Here is a 24,492-nt window from a genome sequence, read left to right as displayed (position 1 = left end):
TGGTACCACTTACCAGTAAACAATATAAGGTAAGAGAACAACTGCACGCACAGTAAGTTGGTGCTAGAGAGAAGGCTCAGTTTTGACGATTTGATATCCGAAATTGCGATGTGCAAGTGCAACACGATAACTGGATGTAGTTTGGACTCCTACATTTTCCTTCAATAGGCTATAAAAGCAATTCAGTTTCAGAATTCTCAGAAGACATTAGTATACAATACTCAGTAAGACACTGATTCCAGTTCAATGGTTGGCTAATTAATCTACTGCTAGCAGGCCCGTGTTCGATTACCGGCAAATCATGCCAAGAATTACCGTATAAAATGGTGCAGATTGCGCTATTTATTAGCCTATCCTATAAACATATAGTAGTAAGAATACTTCACACTCTCGTCTAATGTATTTGTAGAAAAGTATCACATAGCCTATAAGCCTAGCAAATAGTTCTAAAGAAGTACCGGTAATTGTATGAAAAAACCCAGTTTCGGCATATGAATATATGCGTGGCTATATTAGTATATCTATGTCACTAGTGTTGCCAGATAAGGAATTCTGCCCTATTTTGAGAAAACTTTAAAGCTGTCAAAGACAAAAACTTGTGATTTATGGTAGGAAATTTTGAAGGACTTCTTGGCCAGAAACCAAAACCCTAATCTTAGCAACACCATTTATGAAACAATGTTTTTTAATCACAACCAGTGCCGTGAATATGTATGTATTGTATAGCCACTTTGTTACCGGTAGCACATATTTGGCCTAGTAGCCTTACGCACATTTTGATTGTGCTGACGTTTACGTATTACATTTATATATTGTTTATTCTTTTTGATTTATTGTGAACTCTCTGTAGCAATGAAAACTAAATGCACAGTAGCCTACTCGGATATTGTCTATTTTGATAATAAGTTGTTATTATAGCACAGCCACATTTTTGTCAAGATAAGTGTACAGTACGGTGGCTTAGGTGATACAGTATACTTTGCAATGGAGTTTTCTATAGGGTTTGTTGGTCGTGATTTTGTATTACTTGCTGCTGACACTGCATCTGCCAGAAGCATAGTTCTATTCAAGAAAGGTAAGCATGAAAATGAATGGTGTATGCCTAAACTAATGTCTTGCTTTCTGATTTCTTTATTGCACTTTTAAAGGAGGAGTAGGTATGCCACGGATGCAACCTAGTTCGTACCATGAACAGTTCGTACCGTCAGTTCGTACCTTGAAAAGATTAAGAGAAAAAAATTAAAAATAGCCGAAGTCGCTGATCGCAGTTTCCGCAATCATTTTAAAATTTCCCTCCTGAAAAGATCGAGAGAATAAATAGCTCAAAACCAAAGTCCGCTGATCGCAGTTTCCGCAACCATTTTTCCACTAACCACAATTCTAACCATAGAGTAATCTATGCTCTAACCCTCGCTGATCGCAGTTTCCACAAACATTTTTCCGCAGTTTCCGCTAACCTTTACCCTAACTATAAAGTAATCTATGCTCTAACCCTTGCTGATCGCAGTTTCCGCTTACCCTAACTCTAACCATAAAGTAATCTATGCTCTAACCCTCGCTGATCGCAGTTTTCGCAAACATTTTTCCGCAGTTTCCGCTAACCCTAACCCTCGAGTTTGTTTCAAATTGTTTGGGGAAACTTCGATCAGCGACTTCGGCTTTGTGCTATTAAACTGCGATCAGCGACTTCGGCTTTTTTAATTTTTTTTCTTGATCTTTTCAGGGTACGAACTGACTGTACGAATGGTTCAAGGTACGAACTAGGTTGCACCCGTATGCCACAGTCAGCATATGTTTTTTTGCATCATTTTAATGTTGTCGAACACCATTTTTCCTGTCTGATGTGGGATTTTGTCAATCACATTTGTAAAGTTTGAAGAAGTATATGTATATATACTGCTTCATAGTCTATTATTCTATTCATTTAATGCTCTATTTTAAATTTTCTTACCTTTTGAGTTGGTAGATATGGTTATGATATTGTATCATACCGACACCGTACCATGTTGCAAAGCAGCTTTGCATTTCATTTTTGCATTTCTGCTAGGAACTTTGCATTAAGAATTTTGGTTAGTAACATACATGACTGCTTTTTACACCTACAGTATTTATTATTGCAAAGCACATTCACATCAGTATCTGACAGAATAATATATGTGTTCATGTATTATAGCCATTATAAAAGGCAAATTAAGAGCTTTATTGACTTACCCTGTAAAATTGTAATGGTGTTACGTTCAAAATAGCTTAAATGTTTATTTCAAATTGTTTTAGATGAAAACAAAATCCACCCCCTGGGAGACCACACCGTGATGTCAATGTGTGGTGAACCTGGAGATGTGAACCAATTTTCTCAGTATGTTCAGAAAAACTTGCAGTTGTATAAAATAAGGAATGGTTATGAGGTATCCACAAAAGGAATGGTTAATTTCACAAGAAAGGCGCTTGCTGAATCTCTTCGAAATAATGTAAGCATCCAACTGCTATATATATAATTTATATTGCATTACATTTTTTTTCTTAATTGAAATTGCAATCATTATGTGGTTTCTTTAATTGTTTTAAATTTACTATAAATTGAACACGTAGTTATGAATGATTTAGAGATGAGAGTCATTTTTTTGTGCTTGTTTAAAAAAAACGATTGTTTTTTTTTGCACTAACAATCTGTGTAAAATTTAAATGTTGGAACAAAATTTTTATTTTTGCTTCTCTGAAATAATCAAGACATAGATAAGTTACCAAAACACAACTTTAAACAACATGATATGCGTTCTTCTGGTGCAAACTATGCTGAACTATCACAATTTACAAGATGTATAACAAGATTATCATCTGCTTTGATTCCGATGTTTCGTCATTCAGACACGACTTGCTTTTTCAGGGTGCTAGGTCAGGTGGGTCTGCTACTATTCGGCGAGTCCGATTCGGACAGTTCCCTATTCGGAGACAGCCTTTTTCGGAGAGTTCCCTATTCGGAGATTTTTTGAAATTTTTTTTAAAAATTATTATTAATTTTAAAAATTAATTATTTAAAAATTATAGGTTTACTCTAAACTGCCACTAAGGTTTTAACTTCATCTTTTATGGCAAACGCTATTTGGCAAAGTCTGTCTTTTTTTAGTTGACACGTATTCGCTGAGACTTTATCTCATTAACCCCTATTGTTAATCATGAAAACTGTTGTTTTGATGTAAAACACATATTTTGAACAAACCCAGACAACAAAATTCGTCATCTTTACATTGATTCGAACGTCTGCAGACGTTGAATCAATGTAAAAATGACGGATTTTGCCGTTTTTTCAATTTTTTTTTTAAATTATTGGGTACCATAGCCTAATTATCATTGCCGTTTTAGGGTTAGGATTTAGAGGTTAGGAACTCACCGAATCAGACTCACCGAATCGGACTCACCGAATAGTAGCAGACCCGATCTCTAAGTGGTCAAAACCTGGTTTTAACCGGTCAAAACCCAGAAAAATATTTTTATGTAGTGAATGGTCGATTGGTCGGCTACCTGGGCTATGGGCTATTTAGAAAATATAAAAGCAGTTGTTACCATTTTGATATGCAGGCCTTGAAACAGCTGGCGGCCATGGCCGCCTGAACTTTCATTAATGGCCGGCAATACCGACCTGTCAGGCAAAATTTGATGGCAAAAGTTTTTCATAAAAAAAGCTTGTTGGAATAAATTCTTGTACTTCAGTTGGCTGTGCAAATTGTTCATCGTTCTACCAAGCATTTTTTGGTTCATCAGAAACTTATTTTTAGAATTTGAATTTTCTCAATAACTAAAATACCCGTATTTTACGGACCATAAGGCGCAATTTAAATCCTTTTTTCCTCATAAATTGATCGTGCGCCTTATAAGCCGGTGCGCCTAATGTAAAAATTCAAACAATCTCCAAATAGGGAACTCTCCGAAAAAGGCTGTCTCCGAATAGGGAACTCTCCGAATCGGACTTGCCGAAACGGGCCATTCCGAGGTCAGGTAGTGACTACCTGTCTAGCATGGCAAAACACAGGACCATCTTTCTGCAAATCAAACAAACATGCAAATGCTTTCTGTTGAGGTTCTGTGTTGTTAGGCGTTTTGTTGTGAAATTTTGTATTGATTGATTTTACAAAATTTCACAGCAATAACGCCTAACAACACAGAAACTGAACAGACAGCAGCCTCAAGTCAAACAAAAGAGCCGCATAAAACAACGACTCGCTGACTTCAACACCATTCGTCATAGTACAATGTTAGGAAAACTAGTACAATTCGCTATTACCACAGCAAACTCGCAGCATCAGGCTAAAACAGCTCGTTAATATCTACATTGTGAAGTGACCTATGAAATGATGTTTAGGTTTTTTTTTGTACACAAAAGTCAGCTAGTGAGACGAATGTCAATCTAAGCTGCAATCCTACAATCATTCTAAAGAATTATTCTTTACAGCCGTATTTTGTTCATGTCCTTATTGGCGGTTATGATGAGGACAAAGGTTGCAAACTTTATTATCTTGATTACCTTGCATCAAGCGTTCAAGTCCCATTTGCTTGCCATGGTTATGGATCTTATTTTGTTCTTTCTCTTCTTGATCGTTGGCACAAAAAAGATTTGTCTGAAGAGGAGGCCATTTATTTACTGAGAAAGTGCATGGCAGAGGTTAGACTTCTCGGATGTTCTCTTGTTACAAATCTAACTTTGCAAAAGTGTTGTATTGCAGCACGGTGCTTATTCTTTTTACTTTGGCCTATCATATTTGTTTAATAACTTTCCAAAAAGTTTTTGTTTGTTGGATATTTTCGCAGAGCAAAAGAAACTGTTGGGGGAGGGTAATTATTTTATTGTTTGAAATAAAGATTTTGTTTAAAAATATGCTGCAAACATTTAAGAAACTTTATTCAACATGTAATACAATATCATTAAAACATTGCAATAGTATTTTTCCGGGGGGCAAGATACAAATTGTGAGAGGGGACGATTGCTCCGTCGCTACGTCCCTGCTGTGAAGGCTTATTATCACGAATCATGTGATTGGTGATCTATGATCTTACATGTTCGCAAATTTTAACACGCACAACTTTAAATTTACAACTTGCTGTCCTTTCAGTTAAAGAAGAGGTTTGTGATGAACCTACCAGCAATGACGATTCAACTTGTCAGTAAAGAAGGAATCCACACAATGCCCACGCTTAATGAGGAAGACTACATTGTGGATTGATCGACATGTTTAGTCGCAAGCACTTTGTTGCAAAGCCAGACTTTAGGTTATCCTCTTGCCCTTGTTTTTTTACTGGGTCGCCATAATTACTGCCAATGACATAATGAACCCGAGCATGTAGTTGTTACTTTACACATTTGGAAAACCTGATTGTGACATCAGCTTCCATAACACAAGTTTTGACGGTACCGTATGTTAATTGTTCACTCAATGTTTTTGTTTTGACTCAATGTTCACTCAATGACAAAGAGTGAGTGGCTAGGTGATCTTGTTTTCCGGCTTGTGGGAAGTTAATTTTCCAACGATTCATATATTTTGTTGAAAAGGACTATTCTGTACTCTGGAGGAGCATTTCCCTCTTACCTTTTCACCATACCAAGAGATAATTTGTGTGAGTAAAGATGTTGGCTCTAATATGGTTTAATCTATTTGCTTGATGTTTTTTACTAAAGTGAGAAATTTACTCCACCGTCTTAAAGCTTCATTACAACCAACAGCGTAAATATGGACACATGTGCTCAATTTTGCTCACTGCTCAAATTTTGTTAAACTTTCTTTCTTGTGATGTTTCTTTATTTTATTTATTTTTCTGTTTGTTTTTACTTGTTTATACTATATATAAATTCACCACCAGGAGAACAATTGAAGGCGTATATTTTGAATTTCAGCGAGTTAAGGAGCGGCCAGTTCGAATCTCAGCCACTTATTGACGCATTACGATGAGTCAAATGTTTTAACTTCAACCATAATAAGTGCAATATGTTAATTAATACTGTGGTGGTGGTGGCACTCTGATCAGTTACTTGTTATTTTAACAATTGAATTCTCATCAACCTAAGGATTACCGGTCCCAATCGAGCAAAGTAACAGTGGATGAGCGCTCGCGTTAAACACTAAGCATTGACCGTGAGTGTGAGATCTTAGCCTTGCAGAACAAGTTTCTCGTGTTATGGAGCAAACCATTGAAGTTTAAGCATAACTTGAAGAAGTTGACTCAGAATCGCGCATGTGGGTCGGACAAATGGCCTTTGTTGACGTCAGCAAAGCTTGTCATGTGACTAGCATCCGTTGTTTTATTTCTTTTTTCCTTTTTTGCCTTTAGCAGATCCTTTTTTGTCTTTTTTCCCTTTCTTTCCTTTTTTTCCTTTTCCTCCAGTGTGGTAAGGCCCAAATCCTTTGCGTACCATAGTACCTCTCCACCAAGCTTGAATCTGCAAACAAATTCTTGTTTAGCCTTCTATGCATTTTGGTTTCTTTTTAAAAAGATGTGCACTGTGCAGTTGATGACTTTCCGGAGAGCTTAGTGATGCCCTGGTCCGGTATGCAGGTCCGTTAAGAAGATAATTTGGGCCCGGTACCAATCAAATCCTCCTACCCCAAATGAAGACACTTCAAGAAAAACGGACTGTATCCAAAGAATACGGGTGGTTTTTTACGTTTACGGACCCCTACTTCTGCCAATGCTGCGCTGTAGCCTAAAAAAGTGTTTCTATTACGACACAAAGCTAATCCTTTACCTTAACTGCTGATTGGTTCAATTTTCTCTGCGTTGTGATATGGTTCAGGAGGATTTCCAAACCTTGGTCGCAGATTTCTTGAGGTGGTGTTTCAAGGGAGTTTCCTTGGAGTGAGAGTTCCACTAGATTTTTTAGTACGTCGATATTTTCAGGAAAAGTTTTGAGGTCGTTGTTTTGGAGATGGAGTTGTTGCAGTTCTGAAAACGCAAAATTCAATGCTGTCAGTGAATTAATAACAAAATGTGGAAATAATAATAATGTTAGTTTTTATATAGCGCTGTATCCATCGCAGAATGCGTTGCTCCTCAGCGCTTTACAAAGCAGACAGTGTCAATGCAGCCGTATAGAGGCGCAACTGAGTACATTATTACCCGAATCCACTTCATTACTCAGTGCCAAGCAGAAATACGAGTAAAAATTTAAAATCCAGTCAGTTCATGTTTTTTCTGCCAGTTGTATTTATATCATGTTGTCGATTCTCAAAACAATAGCTTGATACGTGGAGGTTGATAAGTTTGTTGAGATTTTTTTAAATTTAAACAACTGTTTCTGAAGTAGCCTGCAGTAAAATTCACCTCAAGGGGATTACAAAAAAGTGACAAATAATGCAATCAAGTCAAACTTATGACCACTTCTACTGGGACCTTCCAAAATGTGACAAATAAGGCTAACTGATGAAATAAACGATTGCGAGCTCTAATAGGCTACTCGAGACAACAAAATCTATCCTTTTTACATAGATTCAACGTCTGCCTACTTTCCCTAAGGAAAACTATTTTTGAGCGACGTGGCAAGTAGATTGCTTGTGCCCGTTGTTTGCTTCATAGTAGCGGCCTCACCCGTAGACGTGGCTGCTGTTATAACGACGTGTACCGGTGTACGTCTCACCCACCTGACAACTGGATGAAAGTTGGTGGCAGGGTTGATAGACGATTGTTGGAAACATCCAGAGTTTTCAACTTAGTCAAATGACTGATCGTGTGAGGTAAACTGATCAGCAAGTTATTGTCCAGGTGGAGCCGTTCCAATTTCCCCAGGAACTGAATCTGAAATGGCACAAGATATTGCGTTGCATCAGTTGCGTTGATAGGAGGTACTTTTTAGATTCGGAATAGGCTACATTTAGGACCCCGAAACCTGTCCAGCAGGCCCAGAAAGTTAAAGAAAACTTCAAAAAAGTTATAGATTTTTTGATACGCCATAATACATTTTTTAGCCCTGTCTGGTATTTTAAACCGGAGAAAATTAGCCTCTCAAGTGGCCTGATTGATGATGTCACCGCAGCAAAACTCTCTAAATATAGACGAAGCTATCAAGAGAGTTACCACAGCCTCACGACCAGCCAGGCACTCTGTAGATAGGCAACAAACATGCTCGTTGAGAGGGTATTTAAGGCCCGGTACCAATGAGATTCTCTGGTGAAGACCCAAATCAACACAGCAGTTCCAATAAAAGAGCACTATATCCAAAGAATATGCTGTCGTTTCTTTAAGTTCTCCGGCCCCTTGAAAAAGTTACTGGTCTATAAAATGAACCCTGGTCTAAAAGTAGCCTACCGTATTTAAGCACTTTAATCCTTCTAATTCCGTGATCCTAGATAAGCTACCTGCTCTGGAAGTTGAGTAAAGGGTTTTCCATTGTCTTGCCCCAGGTACAACTGCTCGAGTTCGGACAAGGCGCATACTGGCATTGGAAAATCATCAAACTGCAATGTGTTCAGTGAGTTAACATTTTAGTAAATCAGTCTAAACCAGTTTGGTTGTCCATAAGCAATTATAAGGACTGTTGTAGCAAAAGCGCTAAAGTCTAGGCTGAAAATAGACGCGGATACACCAATTGTTATGTAGAGTCGTGCACTACTTTGTAAGCTTAGGCTATCTCCTATCGACATAACGTTTTAGTCGCATAAACGTAAGTTAATTGTTCTATAAAAAAATTAATCCATTGTGAAAACATGGGCTATTCTATCATGACTCAAGTGAATAAATTATATTTGCATGAGAAAAGCGGAAAACAGTGTTTGTAGACAAAAGTTAACCACTTCACTTTTAACCCAACTCGAGTGAAGATAAATTACGTTATATCTCATTATTATAAAAATGTAGCAGAGGTGTCTATCCAAGGCTAGGCCTATAGGATAGCCTATGTCGAATGTTCTGTGAGCTCTAAACTGGTTAGCCTATAAGGTAAGCTACGTTTTCTAAAATCTACTCAAACAGTTGTTTTACTTGATTTCCGGAAACTCCTAATATCTTGAGCGACACCAAATTGCCAAAATGATCGGGGAGACTTGTAATCTTGTTGTCATCAAGAGCCAACATGGTGAGGTTTGTCAGTGCGCAAATGTTGGTAGGAAGCTGTGTCAGTCTATATCAATGATTTAACATTGTAGAAACTGTTTCAAGTAGGCTACCGTGGGGTAGATACGTTTTAATGCATTTGAAAAAATTTTCGGCAGTTTTTTATAAAGTTTAGACTAAAACTAGCACAGGCGACATTAAAAAAGAAAATGATGAAAAAGCTCATGACGGATAGGGTTAACAAAAATTGTTAAAAAATGTTTTTTAACTTGAAAAAAGCAATAATTTGATTTCTTTACAAACATTTTAGCAACGCAACTTAATCTGGGAAATCATACACTTCAGGGTGTTCAAAGGCCATGGCTACAGTAAATAGAGTATTTTCGCTTAACCCCTGTGTGGAGCAGCGTGATGGTTCTAACAGCTGTCTCCACTAATTGATACTTTAACACAGTGGTTCCCAACCTTTTTTATCCGGTGGACCCTTTTAGTCAATATTCAAATTTAAATTCCCCCCCTATAAATTTAGTTTGTTAAAAAATTGTTTACATTAATATTTTAATCTAAGTTTTGTAAGATAAACAAAATATTCACTAGTAATAAGCTTTTTAGCCTGTAATATTCCTTTTCATACTAAAATAATTTAATTAATGAAGAACGTTGCTGAAAAGTATTTTATTCAAAAAAAAAAAAAACGAGATACAAAGATCAGCTGAAAGTCTCCCTCAACCATGCAAACATTGCTCTGGATTCATGGGAACAACTAGTGACAGATTACTCTGGAGGAAAAGAAGTGGGGAAGGCACGAAAGTTTTCGAAAAAAAAAACAGGATACAAAAAGGCCATGAAAAACAAAACACTAGAAAAAAAAAACTAAAAATACCACGTCCCCCACCATCTATGCAATGTGATTTTTTCCCACGTCCTTCCTATCATAGACTGGGATACCAAAGCCACATATGACATCACCATCCAAAGCCAAATTCGATCGGGCACGAGCTAGAGCCAACGACATTGAAAATATAAGAGTCAATAAATTTAACAGTTTGTGTGAAGCTTGTGATTTTTTTGTTTCGACAAAGCATGAATGTGATGAAAGAGTATTGGAAAGAGAATAACAAATATCATTCTCCACGTCTAATCTGTTTCTCTGTTTTCTTTTCATCTTCAAGAGGTGAAAAACCTGGTTTGCATAGATAGGCTAAGTGAAAGCAAACGGAAGGATACTTCGAATAGCTTTCTCTGCCACTTTGAGATAGGAATTACACGATTAATGGCCAAAATCCAGTAACTGATTTTTTCTCTGAATAAGTCTCTTGTGCAAGAATCCGTTTTAAGTTCTAAAAATTCATTCTGCAATTTATTGGGAAGTTTTTCCATCAACAATGTGAATGAATTTCGTATTAAATCAAGCTCATCGTCATAAATTTCAGGAAAATATCGAATGAATTCCAGTTCTAATGCTGTGAAATGTTGCAAAATCAATTCTTTTTTCAACTCTGGAAGAACTTGTTCTTTGCCGTTAACAACCATCACCGATGATATTTTTTTTAAATATGGTGACATGTTTAATTGTTCATTCTAACTTTCTCTTTTAATCATCAAGCTTGCTAGTGAAAGCTTCCAAAGCATCTTTAAATGCTGAGCGATACTGGCGTCTGCTCCTGAAAGGGCCACCAAAGCCAGGCTGGTCGGAAGGTAGAGGCCAGACAAAACGTAGTCCCCACGCGATCAGGAGAGCAGAGCCTTCTAGCACCTTAAAATAATCTCCTAATGACATAAATCAATCACTCTTTTCCAATCTGCTTTGAGCCAGCATGTAAGCAGTACAGTTCGTAAGTACATTGATGCCAGGCAGGTTGGAGGCGTAGCCAGAGGATAGCTACATAGTTACAATGGCAACATCATTCAAGAAGGAAAACTTAAGTCAAACCATGGTTGACATCAAGACCACTCCGGTTTTTAAATGGAGGTTGGGGGTAAGCAAAGGCATGCTTCCTGTAGAAAACATGCACCAAAAACCCTAATGGTAAGTGCTAAATAAGGAATGGCCCCCAGTCCCCGACAACCCTTAAATGGGCAGGGGGTGCGAAGAATCTCCAGGTTGTCTCACATTTCTGTTAAAAATTCAGGGATACGACTGGGAAGTCTAAATGTAGGAAGCTTGCATTGTAGAGGTACTGAGGTGAGTGAAGAGCTGAGAATGAGGAAGGTAGATGTTTGCTGTTTACAGAAAGTCCGATGGAGGAACAAAGGAGCCAGGTTTTTGGGTACTACTACTACATGGTATCAATATGTCAATGGGGCATGGATACAGATAACCCACGTTGATGCGCAATCTGCTTCAAACGGAGATGGCGATTGAATATTTACCGTATATTGGTGTTTTTCCCTTGCGTTTTCAGATTCAGTTTATTCAATGGACCAAACAAATAAGCAAGAAATCTAATCCATCTGTCGTCATTCAGCAATAAAACAAATTCCAATTTCATTTAAAGATCAAAAAATTTTAAGCTTGTCTCTGAGCTCAAACACTCGGTTGGTTACGTTTCCTCTTGAAAGCCATCGAGTATTTGCATTAAAAAGAAGTATAGGCCTACGTGATGGTTTGCATCCATGTCAGTGCACAGTTGCTTAAACAATCGGGAGTTAAGGGCTCCTCCTTAACGCCTTAAAGGTTTGGTCTAGCTCTAGGCCAACTTACTAGGATTAAAAAGCTTTACAATCCTAAAACCAAATTCCCCCCTGATAATTGCAAAATTCCCTCCTAGTGGGGAATTCCCCCCCGGTTGGGAATCACTGCTTTACCACATCATATGCCTGTGTCCTGAGGTGAATACTTGGGTGTGGCTTTACTATAGTTTACTAAATTTAAAACAAAATTAAAATATGCACAAATTCGGTCTACAATATTCATAGCCTATGATAGAGTAGGCTAAATTAAAAATTTGTAGGTTATGCTTTAGGAAAGATTTACTAGATGGCACATTTTGAGTCACATCTTAGTTTAGAGTTTAGACTATACGCTACATACTATGCTGACCTGTTACCGCTGGCGTCAATATATTTCAACAGTTTTAATCTGGAAATCCGTTTTGGTAAACTGAGCAGTGCGTTGTTGCGCACGTGCAAAACTTCCAAATTGCAGACTCTATAAAACATGTGCGGTAGTGCCACCAAGCGGTTGTTGTTGAGACTCAATTCTTTGAGATTGTGTTGCCATTCGATGGTGCACGGGAGTGAGGTTAGGAAGTTATCAGCAAGATCAAGAACTTGAAGATTGGTCGCCAGAAACATGGCGTCCGACAAATGCGTCAGTCGATTGCGCGCCAGATACAATCGCTCCAATGACGTCATGTCGGCTAACTGTTGGGGAATCTGACGCAATTTGTTTCCTTCTAAGTCGACGATCTGCAAAAGTAAGTTGCTACTTGAAATGCGTAAGTTCTGCAATTTCAAAAATAAAAATGATTGCCTAAAACAATGAAAACTATTAATACTACAAAAAGTGCTCAATGCTAAGCAAAAAAGCAAAGCAGAGCGAATTAAATCAAATATGATATAGATAGTAATAACTATATTTGATTTAAAATGACAGTCTACATATTTTGAGGGCTTACAAATTCTTGCAGGACAAGAGAACGTTGTAATTGTAAATGTTGCCCTTCTGTAAGGAAGTTAAATCCTTCTCCAGCAAGTTAGCATAATTATGTGAAAAATATTTCTCTTCTCATGTTTTTGTAGAAATTTAAATTTTTACAATACATTTAATTATGTCACGTCTAGGTTTATGGTCCCAGTAGGCTAAGAGCCTCATCAATCTTTACGCAAAATTTTGGCAATGTTACCTGTCTAGATGCAAAGATGAGAGCTTTCGGTATTGTGAGTTGAACTTTCTGTTGAACCAGACTTTTTGTGTGCGGTAGGCTTACAAAAAGGATTAGGGTCACTAAAAATGGTTTGGCTACTCGTGGTTTTTCTTACGTAACCATGAGGGTGGCTATGCAGGCACTTTTTGAGCTGTTTTTGTGGTAAGCCCCTTTTGATTTTGTCTCTGCCAATCTCGGCAATCAGCCCTGTGTCAAGAGCCTCTACAAGTATGCAAAACTACCAGGAATAACCAATCACGGCTTTGTCAGTCCGAGGATAAAGATTCAAAAACCAAACTAACCTGTCCCCATGGTCACTAAAAAATGCTGTTGAAGCGTCATTGTCAACGTTTGTTGGTTTTGGTTTGAATCAACCTGACAGACCTCAAAATTGGCGGCACAGCTGTTTGGGGTGTTATGATGTCGAGTGGTGGCAATCGAAATTTTTTCATCACGCGATATCTTGTGGGTGGCAGTTTAAGGTTGGAGATATAAAAACATTATCTTCTTAATTTTATTTTTTACCTTTAACTTTGGCAAGGACACAATGCAAAGTGGAAATTCTTCCATTTCATTGTTTTCTGCGTGAAGCTCTTGAAGTTCTTGCAACCTATTGAATTCTATTGGCAGTTCTCGGAGTTGATTGTTTGAAAGGCCAACTATTTTTAATCCCATCATCGTGCGGCAGAATTCAATAGGAAAACTTTTCAACGAGATGGCGTACAAGCGCAGCTCCGTCAAATATGCCAGTTTTGAAATTGCTGGCACTGGCAGAACAACAGGATTGCAACTCAAATCAATCGATCTCAAATTAAGCAACCGTGAAATGGCAGTACTGAGGTGGACGAGGTTGTTGCTATTGATATACAATGTCCTAAAAAATAAAAAAGCAATCAAAGTTATGTCTTATCTATAATAATGAAAGTATCATTAAAAAGGGGCACGAACAATTCGGTGCATTAAAGGCAGAAATCAAAATAAATAAGTTTTGTGGCTGTGCTACAACAGATATGGAGGCCAGCTATCTCCAAGGCTGTTGAGAAAATAATTTGGTTCCGGTACCAATAAGATATTTGGACCCTAAATCAAGACAATTCTAAGAAAAACGCTCTGCTTCCATACAACGGGTGGTGGTCATATCATCACGGGTCCCAAAGTCTCCCTTGGAATCCTTGTTTATGCTATTGGCTATCCAAACGATTATCCATGTAAGTTACGTTTTTAGCCCGCCCCGATAGCTCAGTTGGTTAGCGCGTAAACTTCAAGATCAAGCGCTGCTGGCTCGATTCTCGGGGTGTGGGCTTGAGCAACGCATTTTGAGGACTACTCTCCATTCAGTGGTACCTAATGGCCGGGGAATAATTCCCCGCAACATTTCAACAATCGAAAAGCTTCCCTTATCAACGTATTCACGTATCAATCTCGGTAACAGCCCTGCGTCGAAGACCTTTATGCGAATCTACCAGGAATAACCTATCAAGGCTTCATCAGTTCCAGGATAAAGAAAACCAACCAACCTAATTGAAAGTTGATTAAAAAACAACAAACTCTCTTTCACCCCATAAGATAGTATTGGTGTGCACCTCAAGTTAATTAGTGACGTCACTGATGACGGAAGTTCTTCAATTTCGTTGTGTTCAAGATGAAGTTCTTCCACCTCCTCAAAGAGGAAGAGCTCTTCCGGGAGGACTTTGAGTTTCTTCCGCGCAAGGTCAATAAATCTAAAAGAGAAATTTGCAGCATATAAAAAGCGAAAATCGCTTATCTAAAACTCAAAATACAAACATGCCACAATGGAAAATGACAACAATAATAACCAGATGAGGTCAATAATAATAATTTATTTCACTTAAGCGTAAGCTGTTTAAAAAATTCTTGTAACTGGCAAAGCCACAAGTTATTTGCTTTATATCGGTTTTCTAACTTGCACAAAATGTGAACTGTAAGCACTAATGCTGATAATATACTCGTGGCAATATTAATTATAGGATCGTACCTAAGTTGCTGAGTCGTATACAAAACGACAAAAGAAAGTATTTTGGACACCAGATCAAAGAAACAAACACTTGTCTTCCAACCATACTATTCTGGTTTTGCGCATGGCTAATTTAGATTTTAAAAACTTTTAACCATCCTTGAAATTGAAAAAGACGAATTACTGCAGAAAAGAACAAAGATGGCAAATATCCACTTTCTGGTCTCTTTGTGACAAAGCAGATCGAGTAAAATGAAAATTTATATTGTAATTACCGATGCTCTATTCTCCAGTGATGCAAACGTCTCCAATTGTTAGATCACAAATCAAATCGCTTCATAGCAATTTTAGTTAATCTTCTCAACAAACAAGTTGAAAAGTTTAATTTTAGTTATTATGATGTCTCCAGACAGAAAATTAACTGGTGATGATGTTACCTGTGTCGTAATACACATAATTGATCGTATTTTGTGTTATGATCCCGGCTACCTTTTTCTTGGTCTTTTTACACGTTCGATGTCGGTTCCTTCTTTGACAACAGGATAATCAAGAATCTCCCTCAAAAACTGTAACTTTGTGTTGACTGTTAGTTTTGCGTTGCTTGAATCAGAAATTTCTTGGTTGATATTTTTGTCTGAAAACCATATTTTTTGTTTGTAGATATTTATATAAAACAATTTGGGTAGAGAGGTAACTTTTTTAAATCATAAACAAACATAACCCAGCAACAACATAACATTTAACATTATAAAAACAAAAACAATAAGCTAACGTTTTTGGCTAGTCATACAGCTCTTTTCAAGCCTAAAAGAAAAATATTTTTAGCTTTTTGTTTTTATTTTCTGTTTTTATAATGTTAAATGTAGTGTTGTTGCTGGGTTATGTCTGTTTATAGAAGGGTTACTCAACTAATCTTAATAAAGGTCCAGTTTGACAAGTTGAATATTTTTAGCGGTCCGGTCAATAAGTTATTTCACACGCAACCACGAAAGTTAAACCATCTGTACCAAACCACTTTTTTAGGTAAAATGTAATTCGACTTGAATTTTTGAGAACGTGTTGGTGAGTCCGGGGGTCGAAGCCCCCAGCAACTAGGATAATCACAGTAAAAATTGCTTCCTCCCAGTAGAAATCTGTTTAAAGAAGCCCTGAAACGTGGCAATGAGGTTATTCTTCCAAAAGCTCAAAGTCCATCATCAACACCCAGAAGGTCCGGATTCGGACCGCGGTCCGCCAGTTGAGTAGCCCTGGTTTATAGTTACATAATAATATAAAGACTTAATTCAAAACAATTGTCACAAGCTACGTTGTTGATCTTTTCACCTTTTTCTTCGTTTCCATTTTTTTCCATGTCGTCTACATTGACTTTGCTGCCATTTGGTGTCTGGAATACGATTTCAGGATTGATCATCTTCTGATCAAAAGACGATCTTTTGCTCTCTGAGGACGTTGCTTCTCTTCCTCTCCCAGTAATCTCGAGAGGAGGCAATGACTGCAACAAAGATAATATTTATTTAAGAAAGAAATCAGAGCTTTCTTTCTTGAACGCATAATTTTTTAACAATGCATTAGATTGAACTTCGCTTTTAGCAGCATGATTGTCGTTTACATCACCAATGTAGATACTAACGACATGTTTAGCCTGATTCTGTGGGTTCGCTGTGCTAGGAGCATATCGTAGCATCAGGCCATATCATCAAGTAAATCCCGACAACAAACCGAATAACTTGTCATACTTCAACCAAGTTTTATTTTCTAGATTTTTAAAAATTTCACAAAAGTTGTCAGTAACTTATAGGAGATAACAAATCGTCACGTCTAAAAATTCAAGAAACAATAAAGCATTTGTGTCCGGTTAGACCGGTAACAAAAAAATAAGTTCCTGATCGAGCAGTTCCTGATCGAGCAAATGAGTTTAAAATTTTGCGATGGAGGGAAGCTATGAAACAACTCAATTCCCAACCTTGCACTTTTCATAGTTGCCAAGTAAAATTTCATGGAAGTGAGTTTTTATAAAATCCGAACGCAAATAAAAACATTAGTGATCTGTTTTAAAAATATCAATGCTTAATCTTCCATGTGACTTCACTGGCCCCAGAAGAGAACCTTTTCAGTTTTTTTAAGCCAAGTGGATGGAGTTATTCCTCTACAACAACACTTCAACAACAATCGGAAACTTTACGTTGTCAATTTAGGTGACAGGGCCTGCGTTAGTGATTCAAAGCCTTTACAAGTGTGTGACACTGCAAGGATTAAGCTTTCAAAGCAGCTTTCTCAATCCGAGGACAAAGATGAAATCAATCAATCAATCATACTCGTTTCTGATTATATAATTTGTAACGACCTGGCAAACTTAGTATGAAAAAAATTGAAGGGCTCGCGAAAAGGTAAAACAGTGTTTTGTTTAAAAAAAAATGAAGGGGTGTACCACCAAACATCTATAGGATTGGCCTATGATACAAGAGAGGGAACCACAGAGGATACAAACTGATATGCACAAATCAACAAGTAAATAAAGAAATAACAGTAACCTCTCAAGTACATGTCTAAAAAGACATTATTAAAAGTAACTACGGACAGTGGCCAGTGTTTTGTTTATTTTTATTTCTGTAGTAGAACGAACGGCACCTGGTCTTTGGAAATTTACGACTCAACCTTTATTACGATTACAAAACATTGCTGTTACGATTTCCTTTACATCACCTGTCACAATCGTACCTCTTCGTTTGTAACGCCATTAGCGGTTTTGTGGGCATGATTTTTCTGTGAAGGAGTAGGGGCATCTTCTTCGCTTTTTATGCTGCAAAAATGCAAACAGTAAAACTTTGGTCTACAACTCTACATAGTTCTACGAAAGTTCATTAAAGCGATAATAAGGTTGATTGTTGAACGCCCAAGCCTGGAACAGTCAATTAGTCATGGTACACAAAGAAGAAGACAGGTTTTCTTGTCTTACATCGGACTTTAGTTGTTGTATTGCTGAAGTCCCAGGGCTAAAATGATGAAAACAATAATGGTGGTGCTAAAAATAAAATATTGACGGCGATGATGTTTTAGTCCAGGGGTGACGAACCTTTTTGCGGTCGCGGGCCACTTTGCCAATTAACATGAGTTATCGGGCCACACAACTTTTTAATCGTAACCTACCATGAAATCTTTTAGAAGCCACTCAAGATATTATTCATGAAAAGTAACAAACGGCAGATGAAAGTAATAAAACCCACACAGTTGAAATTTTCTTAGCCTACGCAGAATCGAAACATACAACAGTAAAAAATAAAAACAAATCAACTTGAGCAAAAAGGTAGAGCAACAGTAGCCTACTTGCACTGATAATGAAGACAGTTTAATTTTCGAAGCGTTTGCTTTCATATGAGTATGATTTCTTCTTTTTTGGCTCTATCCTTTTTGCTCAAGTTGACTAAATGTTTCCACCATTATGCTCCGAAACAACACATCAGTTAATGAAATTTCTTTTTCAAACAACAAACAGAAGCCCATGCGAATCATACAGCTGAAGCTATCTAATGCAGCATTGAAGGATAAAATATTAAAAAATAACATTGAAGCATTAAACCCTGAAAGTTAGTGTTTAGGGCAAGAAAATAGCAAGGGAAAGGTGTAGCCTACCAGTGAAGGCATAAAACAGCTTTGAGATGTCTTTTGTCCTTAATGCATAAGCGAATGTCAAATTGGTTTGCGGGCCGCACAAAATTCTTTGACGGGCCGCATGCGGCCCGCAGGTTCGTCACCTCTGTTTTAGTCCAACAGCAGTTACAAACTTTTGTACCTTTTTAATTTTTCTTTATTTTTGTTGCCGTCGAATTGCACTTTTCTTCGGTTCACATCTTTCGACGGCAATCGTCCACTCGGTGTTAACATTTGTTGAGTTTTCCTGACTAGTTTTTAAGCTCCCTAAGTTAAGTGGGGTGAGGCAAAAGCCCCTTGAAATGATAGTCCCTACTTGGACATGGCAGTTTTAGGTGAAAATTCTATTTTTTATCCAAATTGGTTTAATGCATTATGACGCTACAGATGTAAATATTACGAAATAGCAAGATTTTTATAATTGCTTTGTAACGCTGGGTCTAGCTGTCTAGCATTCAAGTTTTTCTCATACGGATAATTGGTCATGTATTTGTAGTTAATTAGTTATTCATCTTGGATAAAAGTCTTGTAGTTTTTTTGTTTTTTTTTTCTTGGGTGGCTTTTAATTAGCATATCCAGAAAATATACAGTAACTATGCCAACGAAGAGTTAGCCTACCTCTGGCCTTGACTAGCCACTGCGCCGTATTACTGAGTATAACAAATTTATAATTATAATAATTTCAAAAAAAGGAAAATAAGAAATAACCTTGCAAGAAAATGTTCCCTAATAAATGTTATTAAACTAAGGCATTTTAGCCTCCTATACATGCTCCTACTTTCTTGTCCGGCAAATTCTGATCAGATTATTTCGTACAACCGTTTTTGAAGCAGTCTGCACTTGTGTAGAGTTACTAATATCCATGGAATTCTTTTGGAAAGCAAAAACGATACAACGTTTGAAGCTTTGGCCTTGTTGACTTTAGAACCTGCGCTTTGTTTGACAACTATTGTTACATTGGTTCGTCATAGGAGGCCATGCGCAGGTGGTTTGTGAGGGACAAAGCCCGATTGTGGAAATATCAATTGGTTGTCTAACAATGCAAAACCAACACAGTCGCCCAGTTATGTCTTGGCGACCAAGATGTGAAGCTTTCTTTTGTGGTTTCACTTTTTGTCAAATACAGAGTTAAAGCATCGTTTTCACATGACATTTGAAACGTTTGTTTTGTGTCTACTAATGTTATTATGACGTTACCTCAATTCTTCTACCATCTTTGACGTCAATGTGACGCAGAAATGACGTCAGGATTGACTTCTCCCAGCACCGTTGAAACTTCACAGCGTAGAAACCATTTTTTTTATAGTTGCAGACTATCAAAAAAGTATAAGTGACCCTGAAATAGATTGCCTCCCAATCAACAGTCTGTTCATGAAAGTTACTGACATTTAGCCGACAACACTTCCAAGAAACTTATGTCAGTTGGATAGACACACAGCGCAGGATCAAAGCAATACGCTTTTTAAAACTTTTTGCACATTTTGTTCCTGACATTTGAATTTGTTCGGGGATTCCCAATTATTTTTACAAAGATTGATTCCGTTCCTAATTTCCCTGTAGGCTACCCAATATTTTGTAAACTGTTTCTGAATTATATCTTACAAAAGTCATAACGTAAATTGTAAACTAATAAACCTTGAGTTTTTGATGTTCTATCTTGCAAATGTATAATATCAACGTTTCATTGCTATAATTTTCTGTTTTCTTAAATCTAGGTAACCTGACATATTAAGAACTTAAATTGGATAGGCAGCAAAATATGACCATTGTAGCCTAAATTGTCTCGTAGGCTAATATTCTAAAACAATGGAGGTCTTTTAAACTTCATCTTCGAAGCCTACGGTAGTTCTAACCAGTTTAACTAAGTTAGCTGTCTGGACAAACAGAGTGAAAGCAATTTTTTCATCAAAGGCCTTTTTGGCTTTGGCTTTCATGAATCTAACGTTTACTTAAGTGGAGTCAAGTGTTTGTTTACAGCCTCTTGAACAAAAAGTAGATTTATGGCTCTAAGTGCTATGCGTGGCGTCCCATTGGAATCGTTTGATGTTTCCACGCAATTTGATAGTTGCGATTACACTGAAAATCATAGCAATAACAGCAGACCACTAATCAGATAATGATCAATTTTGGCAATTTGTTTTCTCTGACTGAGAAAGCTTCTTGCTAGCAATTTTGTATACTTGTAGAGGCAGGGTAGTTGAGAGTATTTTGAGCCTGACCCCCGTGCGATAATCGGGCCTCAAATCAACAATTCCAATAAAAACGCACAAAATCCAAAGAATACAAGGGGATTTCTTGTTCCTTGAATACCCTACACCAGGGTTTCAATTGAGCTATAATCTGACCCATCAAGCAACACCCTGATACTCTTCACAGCTTCAGCTCAGTTCAAAATCATTTGATTTGAAAAGCTTGTCCATATCAGTTCAACGTTGAGATAATAATATTCTGATAAAATTAATATTATCAAATTGAAACAATTGTTTAGGCTGACTTTTGTAGTAGGCTTGTCAATTGTTTGTTAAACTGTTTCAACTTCAAACTGCCTTATATATAGCCTACCGTCTACCTGAAACTGGAAAAGTTGTAGGCTAAGCTACCGGTACAACTATTATTTTTACAAAATTCTTTTGAACCAATTTTATTTCAATATCTTTACTTTTCTCTTTGATTCAATAAACTAATTCTATAATTGTTATAAAAAAGACGAAACCTTTTATTATGAGCTATGATTTCCAAAAGATGAAGTCATTGTTCTCCTTAGGCAATAGTTCCTTTGTCGTTTCATTGTCCAGGACAATGTGTTATTATTAGCACAGGTCTTTTATTGTTCGAAGCGTTTAAAGTTTCCGAACAATCGATGATTAACTCAATGTGACTGGTCTGGCTCGGAATCCCTTTAAAGTGCCTCTGACAGGTAAATAAATTCGCTAAATTTATCTAAGATACCAAAAAGATGACACTAACAAACTTCCCTGACCAGCAAATTGTAAAAAATATCAACAGGCTACCAAGTTACACGCTTGACAAGAATTTGCAACTGAGCTAGGACAAAACAATCATCTGAGATGGATCTAAAATACAAGAAATTAGATTCTAGATTCATAGCATTAGACATTCTTTTTGAGTCAATAATACTTTTAAAGAAATAAAAAAGAGTCAAAAGGCATGTAAATTTCACTCTGTGTGGAGCTACATGTACTTGAGAGGTTAACTGTTATTTTTTTATTCACTTGTTGATTCATTCATATCAGTTTGTATCATCTGGGGATCCTTCTCTTGTATCATGGGCCAATCCTATAGATGTTTGCTGGTACACCCCTTCATTTTCTTTGAATTTTAATACTTATATGCAGAGATGTACGTATGCGCCGCAAATTCTACGCCGCATACATGCGGCGTAGACTTTTTGTGTGCGCTAACGCTTGCGGCCACATTTTTTTGGATAGTTTGCGCTTGAGGATGCGCCGTAAAGTTTTCGCGGTTTTTTAGCGCATAGCGTCAACGCATACTTTTTAATGTCTTAGTTGTTGTTTGCAATTTTTTTTGTCAAACTGCGAAATGTTAACGTCTTGCAATTGCCCATTGTTCTAGTGTTGTGTCACAGTGTCATCTATTGTTCAGTCAGCTGGAGTTTGTTTGTATATCGCACTACTGCCTTTGACGCTAGAGTCCCACGTGGAGACTGAAGTCTTGCAGAAAAAATAAAAGAATTAGTTAAAACAACTTAGGCCTACTGAGAAATTACGGGTCAGAACAGAAATGTAATGTAAGCAAGCAAGTAGGTAGGTTGGTAATGCCGCTCCATGTAAAATGTAAACAATGACTTGGCTTCGTAGTGTGAAGTTTTTTTTTAGTCAAGCAGTGTTGAAGGCGTTTGTAAGTAATTGTGAGCACTTTAATTTATATTAGTTAAGTCTTGCATTTTGGGGCAAATCAGAAACTTCTCAGGCAATGAGCAGTGCAGCCTATGTATCTAAACAAACTCAAATATTTGGTCTCCGATCGTGATTGCTTGCATGATGTTGTACTCTGTATGTTATATGTAGTACATTACTTAGCCGGTTATTCTTGTTGTAGGCTATGTAGCGTAGACTGCGTAGTAATGTGTAGACCTACATACAGTAGGCTATCAAGCTAAGGTAATTTTTACTTGACAATTTATACATTCTGTTGCGTAAGTATGTAATTATATATGTTTTGTAACTTGATGAGCAGATGAGCAGTTTAGCAAAACATGCATCCAGGGGCCAATTGTGAGAGGCTTTTGAGTAGCCTACTGCTAATAACACTAGTAATGCTAACTATCCCTGAATGCTAATAACAAAGAGTTGTGCAGTTCAGAATCTAAACTTGCTTGTGTCTGGCAGTTTTGTCTTCCATTAACCCACTTTTTAAAAATCTTATCAGAAAAAAGCATAGAGCTTACTGAGAGAATTATGGCATTAAAAGCAACATTAGTCTTATTCAAACGGAATTATTTTAAAAAGAGTGTTTTTTATAATGGATTTTTAAGGAGCGACAGTTAGTAGCCTATAATAGGCTACTAGAATTTTCTTGATAGGCATATGCTACAGTTTCTTACACTACACTATTGTATTCAGGGAATAACTTACGGTAATACTAATCTCCAAGTGAAATGGAGCATGATAATACAAATCCATAGTCCTACATGGAAAAGTATTTTAAGCTTTTCTTCGAAAGGCAAAAACTTATATTTTCAATGCCAGATGTGCCTTCCGGCCAAAAAGATAATTTCTTGTAACGAGAAATCGCGAAGTGGCTTGAAAAGTGTGTTGGTTCGAGTGGTTTATACCGTGTGAATGTTTGGCACCTAGCAAACAAAATGAGTTTGCGCTAGAGTATGCGCTAACGCTGACGCCGCCAACTTTTTTTACAAGTTGCGTTGACGCATGCGGCGTATAGTTTTTCGAACGTTTGCGTTTGCGCTGACGGCGTCAATATTTTTTGTATGCGCGTACATCACTGCTTATATGTGCCGCTAGAATCTAATTTCTTGTATTTTAGATCCATCTCAGATGATTGTTTTGTCCTAGCTCAGTTGCAAATTCTTGTCTTTTTTTCCAGTTTTTATTTTTAACAGTTTCCTGCCATTTCTTAAGCACAAATTCTCTTAAAAAAATCACACCTGCTAATAGGCTGTAAAACTACGTTTCGCTGAGGTCCAAAGTTAAAACTTAAATCCAGGCTCATTGTCTCACAACAATCACTCAAGTTTCAAATCATCATCTCAACTAACGCTTCAAGTTCAAGACAACTTTCTACTTTCACTTTACTACGCTGAAGAGATCGGAAGATCGAAACACTGGCCTTTGTCCGTAGTTACTTTTCGTAATGTCTTTTTAGACATTCTTTTTGAGTCAATAATACTTTTAAAGAAATAAAAAAGAGTCAAAAGGCATGTAAATTTCACTCTGTGTGGAGCTACATGTACTTGAGAGGTTAACTGTTATTTTTTTATTCACTTGTTGATTCATTCATATCAGTTTGTATCCTCTGGGGATCCTTCTCTTGTATCATGGGCCAATCCTATAGATGTTTGCTGGTACACCCCTTCATTTTCTTTGAATTTTTTTCTTCAAGTGTTCGAAAGTGGGATGGACCATACAAAACTAGTCTTAAATTCTATTTGAATAAGACCTTCAGATGATCCGTTAGGTGAAACAATTTGTAAAGGCTTCAGATAGTAATAACTATATTTGATTTAATTCGCTCTGCTTTGCCTTTTTGCTTGTCATTGAGCACTTTTTGTAGTATTAATAGTTTTCATTGTTTCAAAACTAACCTTATATGTTCACTTCACTGAAGATGATTTTGTTAATACCACTCAAGTAAAAATGCCTACAGGCATGTGTTGGAGTGTATACTACAAGGTGATGCTCTCGGAAGCAACAACCGGATTGTGCTGCCGTCATGCATTGTTTGGCGAATCCGAAACAATTTTCC

At 37.1% G+C, this 24,492-nt stretch overlaps 2 protein-coding genes across 3 annotated transcripts; one reads left to right on the top strand and one right to left on the bottom strand.

Annotated features, from left to right (window-relative positions):
- The first annotated feature begins 922 nt into the window (after positions 1 to 922).
- LOC145787348 (proteasome subunit beta type-2-like) lies at positions 923 to 5,852 on the top strand. The gene is made up of 4 exons (XM_082599073.1): positions 923 to 1,075; positions 2,275 to 2,468; positions 4,448 to 4,657; positions 5,106 to 5,852. The coding sequence occupies exons 1-4, from the start codon at positions 985 to 987 to the stop codon at positions 5,214 to 5,216; spliced, it is 606 nt and encodes a 201-aa protein (XP_082455199.1). The 5' UTR covers positions 923 to 984; the 3' UTR covers positions 5,217 to 5,852.
- Positions 5,853 to 6,142: 290 nt separating this feature from the next.
- Positions 6,143 to 18,873, bottom strand: LOC145787346 (uncharacterized). 2 transcript variants are annotated; one of them, XM_082599071.1, is made up of 12 exons: positions 18,668 to 18,873; positions 17,596 to 17,677; positions 16,201 to 16,369; positions 15,367 to 15,511; positions 14,486 to 14,623; positions 13,428 to 13,776; positions 12,077 to 12,444; positions 8,962 to 9,100; positions 8,340 to 8,438; positions 7,626 to 7,779; positions 6,734 to 6,930; positions 6,143 to 6,427 (listed from the first exon to the last, which is right to left on the bottom strand). In XM_082599071.1, the coding sequence occupies exons 1-12, from the start codon at positions 18,757 to 18,759 to the stop codon at positions 6,290 to 6,292; spliced, it is 2,070 nt and encodes a 689-aa protein (XP_082455197.1). In that variant the 5' UTR covers positions 18,760 to 18,873; the 3' UTR covers positions 6,143 to 6,289. The 2 variants fall into 2 exon arrangements, with proteins under 2 accessions (XP_082455197.1, XP_082455198.1); XM_082599072.1 differs by lacking the exon at positions 18,668 to 18,873 and having other exon boundaries at positions 17,581 to 17,677.
- Positions 18,874 to 24,492: the final 5,619 nt, after the last annotated feature.

Source organism: Aplidium turbinatum, chromosome 18, assembly GCF_918807975.1.
Source record: "Aplidium turbinatum chromosome 18, kaAplTurb1.1, whole genome shotgun sequence".
Classification (NCBI taxonomy): domain Eukaryota; kingdom Metazoa; phylum Chordata; class Ascidiacea; order Aplousobranchia; family Polyclinidae; genus Aplidium; species Aplidium turbinatum.
This window is presented reverse-complemented; position numbering and strand designations above follow the sequence as displayed.